Raw genomic sequence first — 25,660 nt, forward strand, 5'->3', positions numbered from 1 at the left:
ATTACATATTCAGTGATCAACGTTTGAAGTAGTGTGGGGAACATTCACATTTCTATATCAGCACATTGTGTGTGGCTACAGATGTAACTGCTTTTTAACATTAATTTATTCAACTGTAGCTACAATGTGGAGCTTTATTTTTATGTTCAAATCAATCTGAGAGATTAATTGAGTGAGAATCCAAAAATAGGCAGTCAAACTGTATGTAAGTAATGTTACAATGGCAAGTATTACATCCAGGAGGACCTTAACAGCTACCGATAATGAAAAAAATTAAAGTTTTCTATTTGTTTTCATGATCTGATGCACAAGAACCAGTTTGCATTAAAAGGACGAATCCAACCAAGCCACAGCAGACTGATGAAAACAAAGACATTTGTAGGACACGTTGCCTTGGTTCTTTAAATCACATCAGGGTCCGGCTGCACAGCATGTAGAAACTCAAAGAAGAAAGTGCAGAGTGGTTGAAGTGCAAACATCTAGGAAACACAAAAAACACTTATTTTATTCTATAATAAATCTTTTATTTTGACTTGCTAAACAACATATTTAATAACAGTTAAGTTTATCGTTTTCTTTTGTTTTCTTCCCTTATCCGTGGTGCCCCTGTATATGGATGGCGCCCCTGAGATTTGCCAAAGTCACTGCCCTTCTAGTTTCCCTCAATAATTTCCGTATGAGGTTTGTCAATTTCAAAGATGCATTTCCAACCTGAGAAAATTGCAGGTTGTCATGAAACAAATGAAATACAAGACGGTGAAAATACGTTGAACTATCACCAACTTAAATTGTTCCTGTATGTATGCAGCTCACAGAACTGATGACCTACCCGTTCACATAACTGCAGTTGTTACAACAAAGAGATTTATTGTGATTTCACCTTCTTTCGGTGCCTATTTTGTGCAGCGTTGGCGACCATTCATGTGATTTTGCAGAGGTGTGTGCCATACATAGCGTCTCTTTAAAACCTGTTTTTAACAACAAGTTATAACCAGATTTTCACACTGACATTCAGCACAAACACTGCCAGCTGAGCCACTCCTAGTGCTTGCATCCTCAGGCAGACTGCAGAGATCCCAGACTACCATGAACTCCCTGAAGTTGACAATGACAAATGATAAGGAAGAGGAATAGAAGAGTATCTAATGTTTGGTAATGTGTCTGTTTTTGTTGATACTGGTCCATCTTTCCCTCATTATATTAGTTAAAAACTAAAATTGAGGCCCAAGACGATTACCACTGTGGTGTCTGAGGAAAAAAGGGCCCGGGCATTTTTCTTTCCTGAGGTTATCCAGCTGTAAGTCAACATTGTCACAAACATTGTTCCCCTGACCTCCAGTAACACACAAAGGGCACGAGGATCTCACAGGAAAAGAGGTTTATTTCAATGAGCGTTAACATTTCAATTTCAATTGTTGACATCTGTCACAGGAAGACAGCGCTCTATGCTGACCATCAGTCACGCTTGCATGCCTAGCTTAACATAGCGCAGACATAACGTTTCTTCAGGAGCATCACAAAAAGATCACAAAACTCATCAAAGTCCACAACGTTGTCCTCGTTGTCGTCCAGACCCTTGAAGAAGTCGTCCAGTCATCCTTACCATCGGGACCCTGCAGGTGAGCAAAGTCTCAGCAAACATGTAGACTGGGTATACACAACTTTCAGACACACACATTATTCCGTTGTGTATGTGGTTATCTTAAGCCATGAGTCATAGTTTAGTTTTCAGCATCACTGATTATTAAATAAGGAAGATTTGCCACATGAACTCAAGATTCAAGAACATTCATCATCCTCTCAGTCTGAATGCACCGCAGCACACATGTATAGTAAGCCAGTGTTCATCCTGTTGGTTGTGCAGGACTGTGATAGAGAGAGGTCAGAGGTCACTTACCTCATGCTCCATTTTAAGTTCCTGCTTAAGCAGCACTTTCAGCTCTTTCTTAGTAATGCTGTATGCATCCCCATCCTGTTTAGCTTATTTTTGGAAGACGTCCGTAACAGCTTTCAAAGCCGCCTTTAAGTCAGACATGATGAAGGCTGGTTTAAGAGGACAGAAAGAAAAAAAGAGTTAAATAGTCTATTGATGCATGAATTTTCCCTCATGTCCCGTGCTGGTTGTCGTCATCAGCTGTCAAAAGTCTAAGTCTGTTAACTTTGACTGGTGCACAGCACAGCAGATCATGTGACATCGTGGTCACCACTAGAAGATTGAACAATCAAATTTGATGCTCAGGCTATAAGTCTGTTTCACTATTTTGCCAGTGTTGGCCAACACAATCTGAATGTCTACAGTCATGTAATTGTTCTCAGATTGAAAAGGAATGTGCTGGGAAGAAGGGAGGATGAAAAATGCTTCATTTAATTGTAAAATATAAGTAAAAATGAAGTTTTGATGTTAAATTCTCAATGTACCAGAATCAGTAAAAGGACATTCCAGTCTGAAGTTTGCCAAAATGAGCAATGTTTGTTAAAACTTCAGGCTTCACAATCATTCAAGTAAAGTCATAGCTGGCTCAGAGACACGAAACACAGACAGAACTGGTAATTTAACAGCTGTGTTTTATACAGATAATACTCATTACATTTATCAATTTAAAGGTGAAACATTTTATTTGAGTTTTGAGTTTTTGGATTTCAAATAATTTTCTTTTGGAAAAAGTTTTGGTGCATTGTTAAAACCATTAAATGATAGGAATTAACAAACAAATCACCGTTGTTCAGATTTTCTACTCACCAAAGGTGATTTGAGGAGAGATTAACAGGTGAGCGTCAGTCTTGGAGGAGCTGCAGTGACGGACAAATGGATGAAAATAATGTTTTATACACCTCCACACCTTTAACCCTCAATTTCTTTTGTTTTTGGTTTAGTGTCGCAGCCAATCAGATGTAATTTGGTTGGGTTACACAACTGAACTGACAGATTTTTTTGGCACTCCATCCACACAGTACTTTCCTCAAGTTTGAACATGCTGTGCAGCCTGACTCTGATGTTACAGCGTATGATTTCACTTGAATCAAGGCAACATGTCTGACAAATGTCTTTGTTTTCATCAGTCTGCTGTGGCTCGGTTGGATATACCATGTCATGAATCATCACACCTTGAAAACAAATAAAGTAACAACGAAGATCCTACTTTATGACTGATGACTTAATGAAACCACCATATATGGATGGCGCCCCTGAGATTTGCCAAAGTCACTCCCCTTCTAGTTTCCCTCAATAGTTTCCGTATGAGGTTTGTCAATTTCAAAGATGCATTTCCAACCTGAGAAAATTGCAGGTTGTCATGAAACAAATGAAATACAAGACGGTGAAAATACGTTGAACTATCACCAACTTAAACTGTTCCTGTATGTATGCAGCTCACAGAACTGATGACCTACCCGTTCACATAACTGCAGTTGTTACAACAAAGAGATTTATTGTCACCTTCTTTTGGTGCCTATTTTGTGCAGCGTTGGCGACCATTCATGTGATTTTGCAGAGGTGTGTGCCATACATAGCGTCTCTTTAAAACCTGTTTTTAACAACAAGTTATAACCAGATTTTCACACTGACATTCAGCACAAACACTGCCAGCTGAGCCACTCCTAGTGCTTGCATCCTCAGGCAGACTGCAGAGATCCCAGACTACCAGGAACTCCCTGAAGTTGACAATGACAAATGATAAGGAAGAGGAATAGAAGAGTATCTAATGTTTGGTAATGTGTCTGTTTTTGTTGATACTGGTCCATCTTTCCCTCATTATATTAGTTAAAAACTAAAATTGAGGCCCAAGACGATTACCACTGTGGTGTCTGAGGAAAAAAGGGCCCGGGCATTTTTCTTTCCTGAGGTTATCCAGCTGTAAGTCAACATTGTCACAAACATTGTTCCCCTGACCTCCAGTAACACACAAAGGGCACGAGGATCTCACAGGAAAAGAGGTTTATTTCAATGAGCGTTAACATTTCAATTTCAATTGTTTACATCTGTCACAGGAAGACAGCGCTCTATGCTGACCATCAGTCACGCTTGCATGCCTATCTTAACATAGCGAAGCCATAACGTTTCTTCAGGAGCGTCACAAAAAGATCACAAAACTCATCAAAGTCCACAACGTTGTCCTCGTTGTCGTCCAGACCCTTGAAGAAGTCGTCCAGTCGTTCTTCACCATCGGGACCCTGCAGGTGAGCAAAGTATCAGCAAACATGTAGACTGGGTATACGCAACTTTCAGACACACACATTATTCCGTTGTGTATGTGGTTATCTTAAGCCATGAGTCATAGTTTAGTTTTCAGCATCACTGATTATTAAATAAGGAAGATTTGCCACATGAACTCAAGATTCAAGAACATTCATCATCCTCTCTGTCTGAATGCACCGCAGCACACATGTATAGTAAGCCAGTGTTCATCCTGTTGGTTGTGCAGGACTGTGATAGAGAGAGGTCAGAGGTCACTTACCTCATGCTCCATTTTAAGTTCCTGCTTAAGCAGCACTTTCAGCTCTTTCTTAGTAATGCTGTATGCATCCCCGTCCTGTTTAGCATATTTATAGAAGAAGGCTATAACAGTTTTCAAAGCCCCCTTCAAGTCAGACATGATGATGGCTGGTTTAAGAGGACAGAAAGAAAAAAAGAGTTAAATAGTCTATTGATGCATGAATTTTCCCTCATGTCCCGTGCTGGCTGTCATCATCATCTGTCTAAAGTCTAAGTCTGTTAACTTTGACTGGTGCACAGTACAACAGATCATGTGACATTGTGGTCACCACTGGAAGACTGAACAATCAAATTTGATGCTCAGGCTATAAGTGTGTTTCGCTATTTTGCCAGTGTTGGCCAACACAATCTGAATGTCTACAGTCCTGTAATTGTTCTCAGATTGAAAAGGAATGTGCTGGGAGAAAGAGAGCATCAAACATGCTTCCCCTTAGCAAAAAGTAGTTTATTCAAGTGTACTACAAGTATACTTATTTTGTACTAAAACTGAGGCAGTATACTTGAAGTGTACTTTTTATATACTTCATTTTATATACTTAGGAAAAGTATAGTGAAGTATACTTGGCTTATACTGAAAAGCATAAAGAATAGTCTAAGACTAAGTACATTAATACTTAGACTTATACTTTAATAATAAATCTTATACTTGTACTTTAGTATACTGTGGACTGTGACGCAAAGACTCTTGGGTATTCTGTTGTTGTTAGTGTAATTATGGTTCCTGAATGTGTTTGTGAATAAGATGATGTGTAAGACGGTTGCGGGTTAATTCACATCCTTGTTCTGTGGTTAAATTGTGTCGAATTAACAAAGATGATAAAAATGTTGGCACCGTGAGTGAAGGGGTGTTTTCCGGGAGAGACTTCCCGTCTGTTAAGCTGAGGGCATGTATGGTAATAAATGGTGGATCTCTTTCTAGGGAGATACATTACAAGTGCTAATACTTACAATATTTTGATGTAAGTACAGAAAAAGGTTGATTTGTTGAGTTGTGCTTACATTTAATTTAGCAGAATAAAAATGTTTTTTCACTACACACATTTGCTTTGCGGTATTACCTCTGAACTTACATGTTAATAAACTAAAATGTGGACTAGAAGTATATACTTAGTACACTAGTAGTATATAGATGAGTGTACTTGTTGTATACTTGAAAGTGTACTTCTGTAAACTTAAAATGACCTTATAAAGTAAACTTAAAGTATACTTTTATAAACTTAAAATGTTCCAATTTAGTCCGAAGAAGAATTAAATTAGTATACTTTCTAGTATGCTACAAGTACATGGTCCATAGTATACTTGCTACACTTATACTTATACTCAAGCATACTTAATAAAATGAACTTCAAGTATACTACTTTTTGCTAAGGGTCATTTAATTGTAAAAAATAAGTAAAAATATAGTTTTGATGTTAAATTCTGAATGTATCAGAATCAGTAAAAGGACATTCAAGACTGAGGTTTGCCAAAATGAGCAACGTCTGTTGAAACTTCAGGTTTCACAATCAATCATGTAAAGTCATAGCTGGCTCAGAGACACGAAACACAGACAGAGCTGGTAACTTAACAGCTGTGTTTTACACAGATAATACTCATTACATTTACCAATTAAAGGTTAAACATTTTAACCACACTTTTTTGGATTTCTACTCACCAAAGGTGATTTGAGGAGAGATTAACAGGTGAGCGTCAGTCCTGGATGAGCTGCAGTGACGGAGAAATGGATGAAAATAATGTTTTATACACCTCCACACCTTTAACGCTCAGTTTCTTTTTTTTTGGTTTAGTGTTGCAGCCAATCAAATCTAATCTGATTGGGTAACACCACTGAACTGACAGGTTTTTTTGGCACTCCATCCACACAGTACTTTCCTCAAGTTTGAACATGCTGTGCAGCCTGACTCTGATGTTACAGCGTATGTTTTCACTTGAATCAAGGCAACATGTCTGACAAATGTCTTTGTTTTCATCAGTCTGCTGTGGCTCGGTTGGATGTACCATGTCATGAATCATCACACCTTGAAAACAAATAAAGTAACAAAGAAGATCCTACTTTATGACTGATGACTTAATGAAACCACCATATGCACTCAGACTATGTTTGTATTCCATCCATGCAGGATGAAGGTGGTAGTGGTATCCTTTTATTCCTTTTACAAGACAGGAAGGACAATGGCTAGCTGGTTAGCATGCAAAGCTCAGTAGACGTCTCTGCAACACAATGCATGGATGTCTTTGCCGTAATGTCAACCTATTGTTCCCTCATGCTATCTTTGTAATGTTAGTTCAGTTTATCCTATGCGAACCACTGGCTAGTTTTCCAAACAATACAAACACAACAAAGCGAACAGGCTACTGCCCTAAATTTAAGTACATTGTTATGACGTACAAAAGAGCTAAGATTGATTCAATTCTTGCACAGCATTTTGAGATAAAACAACATAAGAAAGGAGCAATCAACAAACAGACAAACACGTCTTCCCAACTCACCACTGACGTGTCTGGGTGTTTCAGTAGTGCATTAAACTCTAAACAAAACTGTCTTTCCTTATTCCCAAATGTCCACTAGTTCCATTTCCGTAAAACATTTAGTCCATAACACAGTATTCTGCTAAATGCCCTAAATGTAAATGTAAGTATTCCCTACATAAATGGTGACAAAACAGTAGAAAACCTGCAGTCAAGGATACATTTTCATGGCTTTAACTATAAAAAGACTCTCATTTCACAGCAGACACCATTATGCCCCAACACCGGAGATCCCGACATGGCAACCGTTTGATTGACAGCTCATTTGAACAGATATGAGATTATTTGCCTGCCCCAGGTCCTACAACAGCCAAAGAGTGATCATGTAGAGAAGCGACCCCTTTTCTTTCTACTCTCTCCTGAGCGACTCATACAACAACCTGCAGATTGCTGATGCATCATGTAGCCAGTGAGATTTCAAATCCAATTATTTATAGTTTATTGATTTTTACAGCTACAAAATCAGAAATTATGCAAGTTTATATAGTTTAATGTGACTTGTTTTTTTAGTCAGCTGTTTTTCCACCTAACACTTGTTCTGAGTATTCTATATGCACAAAGTTAGTGTAAATAATGAAATGAACTACAATGAGTTTTTGCCCCTGTTACTTTCAGGTAGGGGTATTTGAAGTTTATTTCCTTAGAAACAGATGTGTTCATTGATCATTTTCAGTGATATTGTTGATATCTAATTTGAACTTAGACCATGTATGTGATGTGGAACCATTATGTTTTCCACTGAAGAGGGGAGGTCATACTACGCTTTTTGTTTTGTTTTTTGCCTTTCCTTTATTGTGTTATGTAGCATTTTTGTGCACGTGAAAGGTCTGCAAAGTGAAAAACCCAGAGTCCACACCAAAGGGGGTTACTCTCTCTTTCACAGAAAACACTGCTCCTGCAATGCCTGAAGTGCCTGGTTTGGAGTCGAGCCTTTACTCATGTAACTTATGTGCGCCACTATATAACAGGTGCTATGTAAATAAATATGTTTATGTATTTATCATAAAATATATACACTGCAGTCAGTCAGTAGACAAACAGTCGCCACTGCCATAGCTGCTATTTTAGATCACACTACCTTGCTTGACATGACCCACCCTACCTCTGATTGGCCATATATGCTGCCCGTTAAGTAATGGGCATGTGCAACTCTCATAAAAGATTGAACAGAGGCCAGATCTCACTCTGTGGTTAAAACTAAGCGTTCAAGACACAGTGTGAAAAGGGGTGCTGTGGCAATTCACCATGTGTGAAAAATTATGTTTTTTTTTAATTTTTTTAATTAAAGTATGCAAACCTATTTTACAAGGTCCCCAAAATAAAGGTATAAGCCCAAACATTAGCACTATACGACCTCTTTAAAAAATGTAGGTAAGAAAAACATAAAAAGAATTTAGTTCATTCTAGTATAATTTTACATACATTTCCAGGGATAACAACAGGTTATGAATGTTTCTAACTCAAATTCTGGCGATATCTTACACAGTATCCCTTTAAATCCAAGGCACTGAGCAGCATAGTGGCCATTTTTTTCACCTGAGACATTTTTAACCATTAGCTGTGTGGGGACACATTAAACATATGTTGGCCTACAATACGGCTTGATCACAGATCCTCGTTTGTTTTATAATAGAGGACTGGAACTAATTTCCCCTCCTGTGACATCAAGCTCTCACCCTGCTGTGTGCCACATCATTTGAAGGCATCCGGTGCGGGATGGGAAGGGTGGGGGGCGGGATGTCTGCTTGAGGAATAAAAGCCACAGGCATCTGTTAGTCTTCGGCGTGGATATATATTGACGATCACAAGAAATGCAGAAATCGATGTCTTCATTTTTTGGTGTGTTTTCATTAGCTTCCTCTTGAAGGTGGTGCAGCTCTATCTCTCTTCTTTTTTTTTGTTCTTGCGTGCGTAAAAATGCCCAGATCGGGTGTCTTCTGAAAATAACCAAATAAATACATTTTTTAAAAATCGCAGAATCTGAGATACTACTGGCTGCACATTTGGGTTTTTAGTATGCACCGTTTGACGTTTGGTCTTGATGCATCGCGATTTATATCCAGATGAGGGGAAGAGGAGGAAGCCTTTTCTGAACATGGAGATGGATTTAAAAACAGCCACATCAACGATGGAAGCGTTGGTTCGTATCAGTGTGAGTATATGTCTGTTTGCTTGTGTCGTCGCTGGATATATGGCTTATCAAATTAGAGGGTTTTTTTTATTGTTATCGTCGTTATTATCATATTCATTTTCATGGCTGCTACACACCGTAGAGAGGCGGACCGCGTATCCGCTCGGATGGCACGTCTCCATGTTCCACCTGCCGGACCGTTTCACTCAAACGGGCCTTCACATATTACACCTAGATCGCAGGCTTTTGAAATAAAATTGTTCAAATTGCCTGTAGCCGATAAAAGAATAGACTGTACTCGATATTTGCTGTGGAAAATCACTAGCCCCGTGGTTCGCTTTCTTTTCCTGGAGGTCCTAAAATGCCTGACTCGAGCTGAATCCCTCCCTCAGAATCGGAGAGAAAAAAACACACGCTCTTGCTTTGATTATACTTGACATCTTTAAAAAAACAAAAAACAAACAGTGTGTGCACAGATCGACACGACACGTTTCTTCTTCTATTTTTTGGGGGGAGCTCACGGGATGGTCGTTTCCATGGAGACGAGATGCAGGACCCTTTCGGCTGCGGCTGCTGATGCAGGGGTGTGTGTGTGTGTGTGTGTGTGTGTGTGTGTGTTGCCTGTAGCACCGGCGTTAAAGGGTTAAAATATAGAAGTAACCTGCAGGGATGCTTTGAATGGACTATGGAAACAACGTATTTTGGTGCTCTACAATATCAGCCACCTCAGATCACATCCCACCGGCGCGTCGCTTCCTCGCTCGAGATGCGATGCCTCAGACCCCTCCCCTCATTTCAGGATTCAGCGCCGTATTGATGCTGGACTGGAAATAGTCTCCTCCTGCCATGGCGCCTAGATTCCAGGTGAAGGTAAGGATGCGCTGTCGCAGCGCCTGCTTCACGCCTTCAGCGTTAGCAGAGCGCACTGGCTCGTTAGAGGTGGATTAGAGCAGGCCCACAAGCTAGCGTGGTGCATATATGGCCGGATGGACGCGCAAAAAAAAACCCAAAAACGTGAAATTGCGAGGGGCTAATTGCTAGAGGAGGAGAGAGAGGCAGGCCGGGGTTGACATTGGAGAATGACACAGAGAGACTGGGGTGGACTGAGAGAGAAAGTAGGTTGATTAATCCAGTTATTCCGATTCAAGGCTTCAGTTTGGGTCGAGCAGCCTATTTCTGTCTCATCCAGGCAACGTGTCTGGAGCTGCATTGTTTTATTCCAGGGCTGCACAGTGAACTGAAAAACAAATGAAGTGGACTATTCATATTGCAGATGATGCATCTATTGATTTAAAAGGTGACAGGTGAGAAAAAGCAGCATCATCATGAAGTGGTGTGGTGCTGCAGAGATGACCTGGCCTACTAATTCTCCTCTCCAGATTTAAGAGCACGTGTGCGTTGAGCACCTCAACAAATGCTAGGCCATTCCAGTTAAAAAGGGGTGCACAGGGGTTTACCTAACATGTATGTGATTCTGCGTCCGCGTGGTCTGGAATCAGTGATTTTAACAGTGGGCTTTGGCGTGTCCCCCATGCTGCATCACATCACACCACGGTGACAAAATCCCCAAACCCCCGATGCAGCACAGTCAGTCAGTTGTCCTGGTTTTGAGGTTAACTTGCAGTGTCAGTGATGAAGATGTTCTGCCGCTGGCCCAGCAGCAGTTTGGGGCTGCAGGTTGAGGTTGTGTGTCAAGGGCATCAATGAGGCAAACAGAATCAGGCTATCCAGTCTGAAAACATGCCGTAACAACACATACCGACTCTGAGTAATTATCACACAGCCTGGTGGAGGGAGAAGGATGAAGGAACAAGTACCTCTCCCCTCTCATAATTTATGAGGCAGGGTAGCCGTGTGGTTGGACAGACTGTAGCTGTGAGGTCACAGGTTTCTGCAACAGCCTGTGTCCTTTTCTGTCGAATCCACGTCCTTGAGCCGGACTGTGACACACCACTGTCCACTGTGGTTACATAGACTGAAGGGTAGCAGTGTGCATCATGTAGCGAATAACCCAAAAACAAAAATATAATTGTTTTCTTATATTTGTCCCGTTTCTCGATTGTGCCATGACTCACTATGCACTTCTCATCATGTTGAGGAGGCCTGTCACCATTTTAATTCTGAATTTGAGCATTTGATGCCAATTATCGAAATCAAAAGCAGGATCCGTTCTTGTCCCAGTATTTTATTTCTCCCCACGCTCGCCTACTTGAGCAGGTCCGGCACGGTCCAAAGAAAAACAAAGCGCTAACAAAATCCAAAAATACTTACACAGATGATTACATTTGACGACATGGCCTTAGGGTGGTACATTGCAGAAAATCAACAACACTAATAATAATAATAATAATATCACATTAATTTTTTAGGCCATTTGCGATATATGATATATATCTAGATATGTTGAAATCTCTATAAAGCACAGACAAGGCAATCAAATCAAACATCACAATAATCTTGACCAAATAAGCCCTAAGACGATATCGGTGTTGTAGGAAGGTCTATTGGTACTTTCACAAATTGCTAACGCGTGAGATTTTTGCTAAATGTTCATCATTAATGTCGATCTGACTAAGTGGGTAAAGGCAAGTATTAGAACAAGTAGAACAGTCTGGTAAGTTCAAACCACCATGTAGCCTAATTGGATTATATGAAATACATTTGCATAAGACCAACAATTTGTTGATCTTCACAAATCAAGACAGTCTCACACTGTGACGGCTTTTAGTGCTGACAAGTCGAATCGAGCTGCAGATTTGGAGAAGTGTGACACCCCTAGTGCTGCGCAAAAATACATTCAGAGCGACACTGGACCATCTCTCTGGCTAAAGAGCATGTTCGTATGCAGAGCTGCAATATAAGGGATGCACTCTGTGGAGTGGCTGAATAATTAATGCCTGGTCTTTATCCATATTTAACAAGAATGATGGCCTCTGTCGCCTGTCTGGGACAGCTCTTCACATTTCCCTGCCTCCCTCTAAATTCAGTCTCTTAATGTTCAGTGATGTTATAGCTCCTTAGTTTTACACCGGTACCGTAGAGATGGGTAAGAAGCCTCAGTGCTTTTACAGACTTAAATGTGTCCGGATCACTGAAAACGATCTTGTTTACTTATTCTTTAATCCCATGCTTTCTGATTTAAATCAAAATCATTCAAATATGAGGCTATTAAGTTATTGTACACCTGCTCGTATGTAATAGAAAAGTATTGTTTTGGTATCAGAAAATGGTCAGTCAAAGATACTGAACCCTACCTGCAAGTTTGACCTTTTTTTTGGGGGGGGGGGGGGGGGGGGGTGAACTGCTCCTTTAAATGCTTTAAAGGAGCAGTTCACCCCCCAAAAAAGAAAAAACAGTCATTATCTAGCTAATGTCGGTGGACGTTTCATAGTCCTCACATTTCCTGAGCCTCACAGCGTTGCAGCATTCTCCTAAACAACTGAAGCAGATGGAGACTTGTTTTAAAACGATCAAGACCAAACCAAAAAAGATATAATATGGCTTCATACAGCTCACATGTTGTCAACCAAGTCCGTAGAAGCTCTGAGAAGTTAAACTTTCCTGTAGCTGCTATGCTAAAATATTTAGCATGTATATTTAGCATATTTAGCAAGTGGGGTGCACGAGCTTGACTTGCGCGTCAACGTCTTTTTAAATTCCCCTGAGACCTCTGGGACTGGACTTGTATTGCCCTGGATGAGCTGCATCAGATTCTATGTTTTTTTTCCTCTGTTGTTTTTCTATAATTTTCAACAATTGCGATATCTTTGGATACTTTGTGAGAACAGTAAAGTAATGCTGAGCCACCTCTGCAGATCATAACCCCTCATTTCTTTGCCTCCGACAGTCTAACATGAAGAGCCTGGAGCGTGAGCTGCACTGTCCTGTGTGTAAGGACATCGTCAAACAGCCCGTGGTCCTGCCATGCCAGCACAGTGTCTGCCTCATGTGTGCCTCGGAGGTCTTAGTCGCGAGCGGCTACCCGCTTCCAGAGCTTCCCCCGGAGCCGAACTCCCCAGCCTCCACACCCAACACCCGCTCACCCCGCCAGGCCCGCAGGCCTACGCCTAAAGCTGAGCAGCGACCTATTGACCGCGTTCTGCGGGCAGGTTTGGATTACCTCTTCATATCAATGTGATCTGTTGAGCTGGGAGAGAAGGGGAATATCGACTATATGTCTTGTGTGGATTAAAACCCTTTCCCTTTATTTCCCTGATCAATATGCAATATTTATGTTGGATAGAAAAATCCTCTCCTGTCGTTTTCAGTCTCCCTCTGCTCATAACTGGCTTTCCTTCTTCATTTGAGGTCCCCATCCGCCTTCACCATCCATGCCTCGATCTCCGGGCTATGGGACGTATCCAGGGCGACGCCGTAAGGAGGGCCCACCCCTGGTGATGATGTTTCCCTGTGTCCCCTGCGGCAGAGATGTGGAGCTGGGAGAGAAAGGCCTTACTGACTGTCTACGCAACCTCACTTTGGAGCGCATAGTAGAGAGGTAGGCTGCCTACCCACACAAGCACATATGTTCGATAAAGGAAATGCAGCGATATGCACATAGAAACCTGCACAGTGATTCTGATGTTCTGGGCCAAATGCATGAATAGATGACTTGGGCCTGAAAACAGAAGGTGTGTGAACACGTCCACTGCTGAGTGTAATTATTCAGCAGCAGCTGAGCTGTTGAATCCTGCAGAGTGTGCACTGCAACACACTGTAGCCACCACGGCTGACTGTGTGCTTCCTTTGTCTGGTTGCTTTATGGCCACTTTATCTCCACTTCAGTGCTGTTTGTCTCTCTCTTTCAATTTTGCACAACCTTGCTTTGGCTTTGGTTTTTTCCTCGGCAGATCCCTCTTGACAAAAAGTTGTAAGCTAAAGCAGTCTTTCTGTTTCTTCCTGCTCTCCCTCCACACCACCACCACCAGGTACAGACACACAGTGAGTCTGGGCAGTGTGGCGGTGATGTGCCAGTTCTGTAAGCCTCCTCAGGCTCTGGAGGCAACTAAAGGCTGCGCCGACTGCAGGGCCAACTTCTGTAATGAGTGCTTTAAGCTGTATCACCCGTGGGGGACGCCACGAGCACAGCACGAACACATCCAACCCACACTCAACTTCAGACCAAAGGTGAGACATCAGGATATTAAATTTCAAAAAGGAGTAACACTTTAATTTACAGGCCATTAATTATATAGTTATGTGGAGAGTTATCATTTAGTGTAGTTGTGCACTGCCATTACAGAGATGGAAGCAATTATTCAAAAAATCTAAACAGTCAAAACCTTAATTAATGGTTAATTAATTCTTAACTAAGATAAGTTATAAGTCATTCACAAAACAACTTTCAGGGTACTTACGTCATGAAATAAAGTGATCTTTGATTGGTTTTGTGATATGAACTATGTGTTTATAATAATGTATTTATAAATGTCGGTAATATTTTAAAGGTCAAGCGTGTACGCTTTATGTGAAGTTGCACATTGCAACCCACTGAGCGCAACTCATCTCAGCCTCTTCTACCTTGGCTGCTAAAAAAAACGGGCTTCTCTCGAGTCAGTGTTTGGTTTGTCCGTCCAAGGCTACCGTAGGTGTAAAATGGCACTCTCCACGGTGTAGGACCTGCTCCCTCTGTAGATATGTAAGGCTCATTCTAAGGTAACAAAAACACAGCAACTCATGGTTTCGGGTGATTATAATGAAAACATAATCCCCCTAAATCCTTAAAACTGGACCTTCAATAAACACTCATGGATTTCTCCTGCTGTCATAAAAGGTTGTATGATTCTACAATAATACAAAATAATTTAGAAATCTAGCCAATCCTGAGGGCAACCCAAAAGCAGCTATTTCAGCTTATAACTGATCAACAAAGCTTTAGGAAGTATGCATTTAACACAATAAACCCATTAGTTGGAAGTTAAAGCCCTTACAAACACTGCATTATTAAAAAAAATACCACCAAGTGTTGTTTGTAAAATGAGCAAAGTGGGTCTAAATTATATATTTGTGCGCTGACACAGATCTTACAATGTGAAAGAAAGTGTTGTAGCCTACTTTAGATACAATTTTATTTCAGCTCTGTTATCTGGAACAACAGGAACAAAATACGTGTGTATAAATTTAATTATAAATGCAGCTTTACACTTGCTTTATACCTTTATATGTCTTTTGGACACTCTCACTGCTGTTGGATAAAACGTGTCCTTCCTTTGCCTGACGGAAACTGGCCCTGTGGCACATGTACGTTTCATGCACACCATCCAAAGATCTGCTTTTTCTCGCTTCAGCTAAAACGTGCTTCAGATGAGTACGTTTCAATTTAATTCCACTCTTATCCTCAGGTTCTGACCTGTCCGGAGCATGACCAGGAGAAACTACAGTTCTATTGTAGGTCCTGTCAGCGGCTGCTCTGCCCTCTCTGCAAACTGCGCCGGGTCCACACCGGACACAAGATCCTGCCGGTGGCCCATGCATACCAGGCCCTGAAGGTACGACTCTAGGGATCAATGCATGGGATGGTTCTGAAAATGTAAAACATTTAAATAAACATAAGCAGTGGCGCACCATATCTCAGATTATGCTTACTCAGCAGAATGCATGCCTGATAGTTGCTTCTCCACCATTTCAAGTTTAATCATTGAGTGAATTAATATTTTATGCAGTTTGTAAAGGTAAAAAGAAGCTTTCAGTGTATCAGAGACAAGCACCATATGGCAGGACAGAACAGCCCAGTACATGAGCTAATGCAGAGTTAATGTACAGTGAAGCTGTGTGTAACAGTTAAGCTGCCTGGTGTGTGTTCGTCAACTGTATGTTGTGTTTTTTTTGCCGTTTGTTTGACAGGAGAAGATTACGAAGGAGATGAACTACATTCTGTCCAACCAGGACACAGTTCTGGATCAGATTACCCAGCTGGAGAGTTCCATCACTCAGACCGAGGTGATTAATACTTTGGGATGACAAAATGTTGCCGGACATACAGCGGAATTAACACCACCCAACCAGCCATTTTAACAGCTTCTTTGACCGACAGCCAACTTGTGTGTGTGTGCATACTTTCCTATGTGATCTCCCTGATCCCCGTTTACCATTTCTAAGCACTATAATCATGAATAATACAATGTTTTTAACACACTGTAATGTGGTCATAAGCAGATATAGGGACATTTTAAATTCTGTATTGCTATCATTAACAACAGTTAAGCTGTGAAGCATTTATAAGTAATGATTAACAGTATAACACAGCTGTAACCACGTTTGATTATATTAGACTCCACACAAGGACAACCGCCTTTTTTAGACGTGTAGTGTCTCAATTAAAACAAAGCAAAATATGTAAATATCGTAACACCCTGGATGTTGTTGGATTCATAGTTACACAAATACACAAAAGTCTGCTGACTAAGATCTATTTACATGACTTGCAACGTAATATTAATGTGAGGTTCACGTTCAGGCTCACGTGTCACCTGATGTTGCCCCGGACTGTTATAGAGACAGGCGACCAAACGGATGCACTGTTACCTTGAATGAAAATACCTGATTGCTCTGGGTCTGGACATTGTTGGCGACAATGACGTGACAAAAAGTGAGCTTTAATAAACTAAAGCTGTATGCCAAATAACACAGGAAGTCAAAGAAAGGCTTGTGAACAAACAGCAACCGCAAAACTAGACAAAGAAGAAAAGCCAGGATGACACCAGGAACACAGGTAAAACACGAGGAGCAAACAGGGCCAGGACGAATCAACCAAAACTCAAAACATGACAGACTTAAATACCAACTAAACCAACAAGGGGCTGAGATGCAGGTGGTGGAGAGAGGTGGAGAAAGACAGGTGTTGAGGGAAGGCTGGGGAGGAGCACAGGAACATAGGATGGCTACAGAACACTGGGAACACAGGTGAGCGGGAGGAAGGGCGGGAAAACAGGAAGTGGAAAGTAAAACGTGACACACTTATTAGGTGCAGACACACACAAAAAGGCTATATCTGTATCACAAATGAATGTGTTGTTAAACATATGTTTATGAAAGTTACAAAAAATGTACATTGTTTAAGGTGTTGTCCTCGCAGATGAAGAAATTATTCTAAAGTATGATATTTTAACTGTACATTGAAATCTGTTGTTATCATTGTTTGGATGTTTTTTGCGTGCGCTGTTTCTATACAAGACCTCATGATTCATCCCAACGTAACGGCGTTGTCAACTTGCATCAGCTGGCTGTTTCCAGATGCTAAAACTTGTTGGTTGTGTTACTCACCACCAGGTAAACAGCGTGTCTGCCAGAGAGCAGCTGGCCCAGAGCATCAGGGATCTGACGGCCGCCCTGGCCGAGCGCCACGCTTCGCTCACCCAGGCTCTGGAGGCGGCGCGGCAGAAGCGAGGGGAGGCGCTGGCTGCTCAAGTGGCGGAGAGACGTGGCTTGATGGAACACGCGGGGCTCATGGCGTTCACCCAGGAGCTGCTGAAAGAAACGGACCAGCCGTGCTTCGTGCAGGCTTCTCGCCAGACTCATAACAGGTTTTCCATTTGTTTATCACTGGCATCACTCTTGCATCATTTTGAGCGAGCAGACCTTAGATTAGTCCTGTCTGTCGCTGTTTACTCATTTCCTACTTTGTTAGAAGAGGTTTTGCTCACACGTCAAGTTACTGCAGAAAACAAAACAAGCTCGAAATAGAAAAGTTCAATATATTTGTCTCCTGTAAGTTTATTGTCTCGTCCAAGAGAATGTTAGATGATGATATTCTATATTTTTATTATTGCCAACAAAACCAATAAAAAGACCCAAAGCAGCACTGAGTTGATCCAACTGACATGTATTATCTACAGTTCCAAAGCCTGATATAGATAGATAGATAGATAGATAGATAGATAGATGATTACTGTTTCAGTGCCGGTCTGGCTCTAACCAATACATTGTGTTTTCTCTTAATAAAGACCAGATACTGCAGGTAAGATTGCAGATCTAATCCAAGATACAGCTAGCAGACCACCAAATGATGACCTCAGAGGCCTGATCTGGTTATAATCTCTACGCCAGTGGTAGATGATACAGAGTTCCCCCCACTGTAAACTCAGTTGTTTTAAAAATTAATTTTGCGGCTACCTCTATCAAACTTTTAAACAAAGCTGCTTGAGGCTGAAGGGATTTTGCAATTGTCTCATGGTGTTCTTTATTTATTTATTATGGGGGTGGGTGCAATATTTGTTATGTGCAATTTATGGTTGTGACTGACACAGCTTGTGCGGTTATGTTTTCTGTAGTTTATTTTACCGTAACTTGGAGGCATTTATGTGAGCAGCATTTGAGTCCAAGACAAATTCCCCCCCATGACATACTATTCTATTCCCCAATAAAGTATATCTTATGGTATCGTAACGTATCGTAAAGTATCATAACGTAAAGTATCATAACGTATTGTAATGTATTGTAACGTATCATATCATTTGGTATCATGTCGTATTGTATTGTAAACAGCCAAAGATGTGCAATTAGGGGACTTTACAGACTATTAACAGGATTTTAGAGGTGATTCTGTTTTGTACCGTGACTCAAACAAGTGATTTCAGCACTGGAGTAATATGAATTTGCTTCTTTTGTTCAGTTGAGACTGCAATTCCCAGCTGTTTGGGGAAATGACTAATCATTTAACAATATTTTTGTAGTCTGTCTGTACTAGAATTGAACAGTCTCTGGTAGGGAAAGTACTGACAGACCAACGTATCACTGGTTTGGTTCCCTTCATAGGATTTGCCGACAATAAGAAAAAAACATAATGCTGCCAGCCTTATCTTTTAAAAATAATCATACACCCTCCCTCCTCATCAATCTGTCTCACCGTCCCACCCATCTGGATGGAAGCATCATGTGAACACTCTGTTCCTCCAACGCTGCTCTCCCTGCTTTGTTTTTGCTGCACCAGGTTGAGCAAAGCCATCGAGAATCTCCAGCATTTCACTCTGGCTGCCGACCCATCCTTCAGACACTTTCAGCTGGACGTCTCCAAAGAACTCAAACTCCTCACAGAGTTGAACTTCATCCAGGGTGAGGAGGGGAGCGATGAGGGGGGGGGGGGGGGGGGGGGGGTGAGGATGGAGAAAGTGGAAGGCAGGGGCTTACTGATGTCTTTTTTTTATCTCATGTATACTGTCTTATGAAGCATAAAGACAAGAAATATAGTTAGCAGCTTTAACATGTAAAACTTGAAATATTCACGTGAACTCCACATTAAACCAAACATTTTTCACAGCTCCCCTGGCTCCAGTGATTGATACCCAGCGCACCCTGGCCTATGACCAGCTCTTCCTGTGCTGGCGACTGCCCCAAGACTCCGCCCCCGCCTGGCACTTCTCTGTCGAGTATCGGCGTCGGGGCGTGGTACCAGGGGGAGCGTCTAGGGGCGGGATCAGAGGCGGCCTGGCTGCAGCCCGCTGGGGCTGGCAGAGATTGGATGAAGTGAGTGGGAGCAGCGCAGTGATCGACAGGTTAGAGATGGACAGCGTGTACGTGCTGCGGGTGAGAGGCTGCAACAAGGCGGGCTACGGGGAGTACAGCGAGGAGGTGTACCTGCACACCCCACCGGCACCAGGTGAGAGCACACGCACACACACACACACATACACACACACATAAACACACTTTGATCCAAACAGAGTTAAGAGTTAATTATACTTGCAGAAACCACTTCTGCCATGTTTCTTAGAATTATACACTACACTATACAATAAACACTTTACTTGAGGCGACGTCTTTTTAAATCTCTTTTCCTGGCCCAAGAAAAGTTTTATAGATTTAAAACCTCCACTAATTAAAAATCCATAATGTAAAGAGTCATAAACTACCTTGTTTGCAGTTTACAGACATCTCTTGATAGTGCCCTATGGAGAAAACGCTTTTTGGGCTGCAGTGGAAATTTTTGAGTACGATACGACAACGTGCCACTGCGCAAAACTGGAAGTAAGGCTGAATAAGGCTGACAAAATGCCTAAATTGGTTGTTTCTGATGGCACATCAGAAAAATATGATTCCAAAGATGAGAGGACAATTCTGCTCAGATATTGGCAGGGGGACGTTCCTGTTGCAGACATGCTAACCCTGGCACCAAATCCGCGGAATTGGGTGTTAACAAAATGAGTTGGGGTTTTAGAAATCAGTGTCACAGCGAAAGACTTTTTTGTTTAACCACTAAGATGGCCAGAACTAAAATTTAAATTAAAATAAGACCTATCAGTACACTCAACTGGGATAATCCTTGAACAGAATGTCAGAGGGATCCCCCGAACCTGCATCAAGTGTCTCTTTTCTACATTTATTTTTGTTTTCACCACCCAGCTAGCCCAAGAGTCTTTCTACAATTTTTGGTTAATGACTCACAGCCACTTTAATCAGGGACAAGTATATGACAGCCGCAAAAAAAAAAAAAAAAAAAAAAATCTCCTCATATCCCTCCAGCAAGCTGCAGCTGCTGTCATCCAGGAGCACATTCATCTCCTCACACCGACTATTATCTACTGGCACAATGACAGCGTCAGGATGGTGACCACTGTGAGAAGTTAATAATTCATTCTTCTTCCTTTCTGCCCATTCCCATCTTTTTTCTTTTTCCAATTTTTTTTCCACCTCTTTCTCCACTTTCAACACATCCTCACTTCCCCCTTGCCATTTTATTTCCCCATCTTTCTCTGTGTGATCTCCATTTCACAGCTCTGTACTTGTCACCCTCTCCTGCGCTCCTTCCGCGCCGCCAACCTCCGTGCCTCCTACGGAACGTAAGAAGTGCACTCATGTCTCTTGACCACCCCTCTGCATCCCATACGACATGATTATCTCGTCTCCTCTTCATCTTTGTGGTCCATCCCATGCATCCTCTGCTCTTCCACCCCCCCACCCCCCCATCTCGAGACACCCACTCACCCCTCTGCCTCCCGCTCTATAACGAGATCTGTCCGAGCGCTGATGAGGTTTGCAGTTTGTTAAGACGTGAGGCTTAACAACATGGATCGGATTCAGATCCAGGGCTTTTTAATGGTCAATTTGAGTGATTGGTGAATTCCTCGTTTCCCCGTCGGGTGTTTCTCCTTCCTGCTACTGCGTATGTTCCCTCTGTAAATTGTACTTCCTTTGGAAAAAGTCTGCACTCCCCACAGCCAGAGCGTCTTTGTGATACCTTCTGTATTTAACTCCCCGAGTCATCAATTTATAGATCAGTGTCCTGTTCTCTTACAGTGCTGGTGGGAGGAGGTGCATGCCTGCTCTCTGTTCCTCTCTCCCCAGTCGCTCCTCTCTATTGCTTCGTATTCTCCTCTCTCTGACTGTAAATCTGTAACGCCTTCCCTTTGTCGCCTCCCAAACTTCTGCTGTCGCATATAAAAAACCCCTTTGTCATCTTTGAATGCACCTGAGCCTTTGTGTTCCCTCTACCCTCACGTCTACTTCTCCCCCCCCCCCCCCCCTTCCTTTTTTTCTGCCGTGCCCTCTCTCCTTGTCTCCCCCCCCCACCTCCAGTGCTCAACTTCTACCTGGACTCGCGCTGGGGTCTCCATGCTGACCGCCTGGTGGTCAGTAAAGAACAGCGGGGGGCTCGCAGCGTCCCCGGTCTCTCTCTGATGCAGGCCGCCGACCACGCCCTCACTTCCTGTCACCTGACCTCGGACCTCCTGGTGGGAGATGTGGCTATTACACAGGGAAGACACTACTGGGCATGCTCAGTGGAGCCTGGGTCATACCTGGTGAAGGTAACATAGTTGTAGCTGGAACATTTTATGTATTTGATACTACATGCTATTAGTGGATGAAGTGAATGAGTTTTTCTTGATGCTAATCAATGTTCCTGCTTTAAAGGCGCAATGCAAAATAATCGGCCACCTTCAATTCATACTTCTAACCAATAGGGGGCGGTATATTACCAGAGTAGCAAATAACTGCTGCTAACTGTATTCTTTTTATGCATCCATGACTTTAGCTACCATTACCTTTTTAGCTTAGCCCCGTGCAGCTAACTTCAGATGTCTTCACATGTCGATGTCAGAATGGCACCAAATTCGTCACAGCACCTCCTTGCAACAAATCTGCAATGTGAAGTGTGAAGTAGATCGGATGGACAGAAAGAGATATTCCTTGCCGAATAGTGAGGTGTGAAATTTACAGTGCTACCAGAGAAATGTACGGAGCCCTGGAGGTGACATGGACGTTTTTTTTTTTTTATCTTGTGAGTGCGACTTAGTATCTTGCACGTGCGAGATATTAATTCAAGCGTATTTTGACGTAATTAAACAGTGCCGTCGGTTAAATGCAGGCTTATTATCATGGATCGAGACCATCTCAGATCTCAGGTACATGTAACAGGTATTTTGATGATCCACGATGAATGTCCAGGTGTTTTAATAGCTTTTTTAATGGCTATTATGCTAGCCACGATGGAGGAGTTGTAAAGGTAATAGTAGTTTGGTTATAATTAATTTATGAAATAACGTTGCAGCAGTCACAACTGGCAATCAGGACAAACGATTAATGGATGCAGGTGCATATAGTGTCATATTCATGTGAAAGTTGTGACAAGAAAACCTACATTTACTAAAATACATATTATTATCTCGCACGCGCCAGTTACTATCTCACGCGCGCAAGATGAGATACAGCAAGTCGCCCGTGCTTGATAGTAACTGGCGCGTGCGAGATAGTTAGTCGCACTCGCGAGATGAAAAAAAACTATCCATGTCACCTCCAGGGCTCCGTAGAAATGTTTAGTAAATTACAAACTGATTGTTTTTTTGTTTTTTTTCAACAGGTGGGAGTTGGTCTGGAATCCAAACTGCAGGAGTGGTTTCACCTTCCACAAGACATGGCCAGTCCCCGGTGAGTAGCCGAGGATATGTGTACTGTACACTGCACTGTATACTGTATACATACATACGCACACAATAATTCGTATAACAATTTAAAGTGAAAGATTAAAACCTCTTGTGACACCTCACGAAAAACAGAGTCACACTTTGAATGCCTACAAGTTGTTAGCAATTCCACCAAACATTCATTTCCACCTAAACTTTTAAGACGGGCCTTTGAGTACCTAATTAATCCCCAAACATCTCATCCACAGTGAAAAAAGGGGAATATCAATTTGAATATTTTCTGTTTCTTTTTCGTACCTTGGTCATCGTCTCACAACCTCTAAGATTTGTCTTGTGACCCTTCAAAGGGGCTTGAACCTCAGGTTGAGAAACACTGCAGTACAGTAGGAATTAGTTAAAAAAGAGCTCCTCGACTTCTACAACAACAACAACAACAACAAAATGGTGCTTACACATTGATGCATCAGTAGAATCAAATAATGTCTTATATAATGATATGCTGTATGACTCACAGGGACAAGCACTTCCTGTTTGTCTGGAGTATTTTGACATTGTAGTTTTGGTACTTTTACTAAAGCAAAGGATCTGAATATTTCATCCGGCACTAAATGTAATAATGGATGGAAATAAGGAATGAAGTGTAAGGAGATGACTCATCGTAGTGGTTGTTTACATCCTCATTCATCGAACTTTCTCTTTCTGTAGCTACGACCCAGACAGCGGTCATGACAGCGGGGCGGAGGACGCCCTGGACTCTGCTCCACCTTTCTGCTTCCTCACTATGGGGATGGGTAAGATCTACCTGCCCCAGCACAACCACCACCACCACCACCACCACCACCACAGTAACCATGGGAACGGCGCCCGCGACCCCATCAGCAACGGCCCCTCCTCGCCCACAGGCCTCACCTACCCGCTACCGCCCCGGCTCGGTGTGTCCCTTGACTTTGAGAAGGGTCGCGTCACCTTCTATGACGCCCACTCTCTGCGACCTCTGTGGGAAGGTCACGTAGATTGCTCCGGCCCCGTGTGCCCGGCTTTCTGTTTCATCGGCGGAGGGTCACTGCAGCTGCAGGAGCTGGTAGCCAATCGTAACGCGGATCAGACTCCGGTCAGAAGGGTAACCATCCAAACCCGCGTCTCTAATTTAAACAACAACTGACAGCTGATCTGAGGTCATATGGTTTTTTGGAATGTAATTGGTAATCGTGAAGTATTTACTCAGCTAGAGCGAAAAAGTTAGACATCTCAGCGAAGTTTTGTTTTGTATTTAATTTTCTTTGTATAAGAAAATGTTTCTATAGCAACGAATATGCAATGTAATTAAGTTTTTTTTTTACATTTTTGTTACATGCAGTTTTCGCAGGAACTATTGCTTAAGTAGTGTTTGGTACCTCCAGCACTTATTATGTAATTATAATCTTTGATGCTTGCACTTGTAGCCAGGCTATATTGCATACGTTTATAAAGCTAATGTAGATACGGCACCACACAATGTCTCTCCCCTCCCGTAGAAGCTTTTACTGTCATTTCACGTCCTCAACGTTAAAAGCTTGAGCTTGTGTTTTTAGAGATATGGAGATTATGTGAATTAAAAAAAGAAAAGGCCTCGACTATATTATTTTATCTATAACTGAAAGCGGATTTCCTTTCTAGTCATTCACCCGTTACGATCCCACAACCAAAGTTATTGTTTTTCTGGGATGTAAATGTGGTAAATTAGGAGGTAGAGGAGAACAATGAGGCCATACTGTAATTAGAAGCTCCAATTATACCTCTGGCGCACAGCTAATCACTAGTTTCCGCTGTTCTGTTTGTGCATTGCTGTTTTGTATTTCAAATACACGAGCGAATGTGTGTGTGTGTTCGCCTCCCCTACGCGCATGGGTACGTGCGTTGTTTGACTGATAACAGCATCAATTCATTCATTCATTCATTGGCTGACGGTACAAAGTTGTTTTCTGGCAAACACTAGTTTTTAATTGTTTTTAACCTCGCCTGATTGTAAGTTAATGAGCTTCTTATGAAACGATTAGCAGATTAGATTCATGTAAACTTCACCTGCTGGCAGAATGTTTGCAAAAGAAATAACAAAAAAAATGGATTAAGGAAATAAACACTGAATAAATGCAACTTGTTTAAATTACCAAAAAAAAAGCGCCTTCTGTTTCCTTTTGATTGTTACTTTTTTTCAGTTTGTCTACTGTTCATGAGTCAGTGATGATGAAGCTTTACTGTTGTTTCACCACTAGGGGGCAGCAAGACATAGCAGGACAACCCCCCCAACCTCGTCTAAACACACTGCAGTTCTTTTTTTTTTCTTTTTGGAAAGGAGACTAATTGGACCCATTTTCCATACAAATGCTCCTTCTTTATAGGATTGGCATACATGCATTTTTGAAATGCGCTGTTAAATATTGGAAACTGCTCAAACTGGCATCGTTTTCAAATTCTCCTTCCCAAAACTACAGATTTGCTTTTTATGGATCTTTAAAATATAAATATATATATACACATCACCTGCCTTTTCGGTTATTATGTTCCAAATTTACAGCACTGTTCCTGGCTTTGCTTACTTCTCTTTTATGAATAACCATTTATGCAGCGACACGCTTTGATTGATTGCTGATAGTCATGTTACAACGCACAGAC

At 41.9% G+C, this 25,660-nt stretch overlaps 2 protein-coding genes across 6 annotated transcripts; one reads left to right on the forward strand and one right to left on the reverse strand.

Annotated features, from left to right (window-relative positions):
- Positions 1-3,917: 3,917 nt before the first annotated feature.
- On the reverse strand, positions 3,918-9,705 carry LOC115579031 (ictacalcin-like). 3 transcript variants are annotated; one of them, XM_030412479.1, is made up of 5 exons: positions 9,290-9,349; positions 8,698-8,762; positions 6,147-6,196; positions 4,455-4,600; positions 3,918-4,170 (listed from the first exon to the last, which is right to left on the reverse strand). In XM_030412479.1, exons 1-5 carry the CDS (start codon positions 9,332-9,334, stop codon positions 4,030-4,032), a joined length of 447 nt encoding a protein of 148 aa, XP_030268339.1. In that variant the 5' UTR covers positions 9,335-9,349; the 3' UTR covers positions 3,918-4,029. The 3 variants fall into 3 exon arrangements, with proteins under 3 accessions (XP_030268339.1, XP_030268338.1, XP_030268340.1); XM_030412478.1 differs by having other exon boundaries at positions 8,698-8,765; XM_030412480.1 differs by lacking the exons at positions 8,698-8,762; positions 9,290-9,349 and adding an exon at positions 9,674-9,705.
- On the forward strand, positions 8,537-25,165 carry trim46b (tripartite motif containing 46b). 3 transcript variants are annotated; one of them, XM_030412475.1, is made up of 12 exons: positions 8,538-9,173; positions 13,000-13,261; positions 13,461-13,650; positions 14,081-14,279; positions 15,494-15,640; positions 15,996-16,091; positions 17,421-17,674; positions 19,081-19,202; positions 19,408-19,746; positions 21,663-21,892; positions 22,945-23,012; positions 23,714-25,165. In XM_030412475.1, the coding sequence occupies exons 1-12, from the start codon at positions 9,063-9,065 to the stop codon at positions 24,168-24,170; spliced, it is 2,475 nt and encodes an 824-aa protein (XP_030268335.1). In that variant the 5' UTR covers positions 8,538-9,062; the 3' UTR covers positions 24,171-25,165. The 3 variants fall into 3 exon arrangements, with proteins under 3 accessions (XP_030268337.1, XP_030268335.1, XP_030268336.1); XM_030412476.1 differs by lacking the exon at positions 8,538-9,173 and adding an exon at positions 9,707-10,022; XM_030412477.1 differs by lacking the exons at positions 22,945-23,012; positions 23,714-25,165 and adding an exon at positions 20,862-20,926 and having other exon boundaries at positions 8,537-9,173; positions 21,663-21,888.
- The last annotated feature ends 495 nt before the right edge of the window (positions 25,166-25,660 follow it).

This window comes from Sparus aurata, chromosome 3 (assembly GCF_900880675.1).
Source record: "Sparus aurata chromosome 3, fSpaAur1.1, whole genome shotgun sequence".
NCBI lineage: Eukaryota > Metazoa > Chordata > Actinopteri > Spariformes > Sparidae > Sparus > Sparus aurata.

Bases quoted from the DNA above. Each gene is read 5' to 3' on its own strand.
- trim46b (XM_030412475.1), top strand. From the start codon at position 9,063: ATGCATCGCGATTTATATCCAGATGAGGGGAAGAGGAGGAAGCCTTTT. The intron at 19,203-19,407 runs GTGAGGAGGGGA...CATTTTTCACAG, and splicing joins AGAGTTGAACTTCATCCAGG to CTCCCCTGGCTCCAGTGATT. The intron at 21,893-22,944 runs GTAACATAGTTG...TTTTTTCAACAG, and splicing joins CTGGGTCATACCTGGTGAAG to GTGGGAGTTGGTCTGGAATC.
- LOC115579031 (XM_030412478.1), bottom strand. From the start codon at position 9,334: ATGGAGACGTGCCATCCGAGCGGATACGCGGTCCGCCTCTCTACG. The intron at 4,601-6,146 runs GTGAGTAGAAAT...CTCTTAAACCAG, and splicing joins CTCTCCTCAAATCACCTTTG to CCATCATCATGTCTGACTTG. The intron at 4,171-4,454 runs GTAAGTGACCTC...GCTCACCTGCAG, and splicing joins AACTTAAAATGGAGCATGAG to GGTCCCGATGGTGAAGAACG.